This window comes from Corvus brachyrhynchos, unplaced genomic scaffold, assembly GCF_000691975.1.
Source record: "Corvus brachyrhynchos isolate BGI_N302 unplaced genomic scaffold, ASM69197v1 scaffold150, whole genome shotgun sequence".
Classification (NCBI taxonomy): Eukaryota; Metazoa; Chordata; class Aves; order Passeriformes; family Corvidae; genus Corvus; species Corvus brachyrhynchos.
Genome location: NW_008236162.1, coordinates 1,739,696 through 1,740,920, shown reverse-complemented (window position 1 = coordinate 1,740,920; position 1,225 = coordinate 1,739,696). Strand labels below are relative to the sequence as shown.

At 54.7% G+C, this 1,225-nt stretch overlaps 1 protein-coding gene across 1 annotated transcript in view; it reads left to right on the top strand.

The window, feature by feature from the left end:
* Positions 1-1,122: 1,122 nt before the first annotated feature.
* The window catches only part of R3HCC1 (R3H domain and coiled-coil containing 1), an 8,857-nt gene continuing 8,754 nt past the window's right edge, over positions 1,123-1,225 (top strand). The window contains exon 1 of the mRNA XM_017732355.1: positions 1,123-1,153. Coding sequence (XP_017587844.1) covers positions 1,123-1,153 — 31 coding nt within the window. The remainder of the gene's footprint in view (positions 1,154-1,225) is intronic.

The window sequence follows — 1,225 nt, the reverse complement described above, 5'->3', positions numbered from 1 at the left end:
TTTTGGGAGAGTTTCCTGAGGCTCGTGGCAAAGGTCGGGGGCTGAATCCAGGGTTGTTTGTAAAGGGATCGGAGGACAACGAACAGCTCGGTGTCTGTGAAGAGCTGCAGGGTGAACCTGCAGAGGAAAGACAACGAAGAGGCTCCAGTGACCCTTTTTTTGTGCCCAATTATTACCTGTGTTTAATTACTCTGCATTTTCCTGCAGCAGCTCTGACCCGGGGCTTGGCAGCTCCCCGGGCCTGGCAGCAGGAGGGACGAGGTGGTGGCAGAGCCAAGCCCAAACCTGCCAGGCTCTGGAACAAATCCCTGCGTGTTACAGACATTCCTGCGGGCAGACTGGGAAACGGGAACAGCTCCAAACTGGTGTGACTGGGGCTGGCTTGGGCACAGACGTCCCTTGTTTACCTGGCTGCAGAATGCGGCGCTTTCCCCCCTCTTTTCCTGCACAGGTTTCCTCTGTAATTCCACCGGGAAGCATCTTCCTCATCTTCTTCCTCTTCCTCCTCCTCCTCCTCCTCTCATCCCAAATTACACACTTAGGTGAGTGAAATTATTCCTACCTGGGGCTGATCCCGGAGCAGGGATTGAGTCAGGATTTGTGCCTGATCCTGTCCTCTAATCCCAAAAAAACCCTCCAGGTCACTTCCAGGAGCTCTGGATTTTCCATGGGTGACCTGGGGACAGGTTCTGGGGTTTTGGGTGGGGAGCAGAGGAACACAAGTAAGGAGATATTTGCAAAAGAGGGGAAGGAGGAAAAGCATCAAATCTGCGTGGAAGTCAGCAGGGAGACGGGAAAAATGTGAGGTTCCTCCTAATCCAAACCATTCCATGATTTTAGTGTGTTAGGCTGGGGCAGGCAGGAAGAGAGGAGTTGTGTCCACAGCTCCATTCCCAGCTGGAATTGCAGGAGGACAGCCCGGGATAGGGAATGGCTGCTGTCCTTAAAGTGATTTTTCAGCAAGAAAAAATCAGGAATTTTAGGAAGAACGGATTTAGCAGAGAAAGGGGGGAACGAGCGCAGGGGAGGATAACGGGACGCGGCTGCTGTGGGGTGATGCCTTGCCTGATTTGCTTCCAAATTGGAGACCTCAGGTGCTCCTCTCCTCAGGGAAAGGCCGGGATGGCTTCCCAGGAAAGCAGCTCCAGGCGGGGTCAGGGCTGCCTGAGCGTCCCCAGCGCCCGCAGGAGCCCGTCAGAGGCTCTTGAGAAATCCGGCGCGGCTG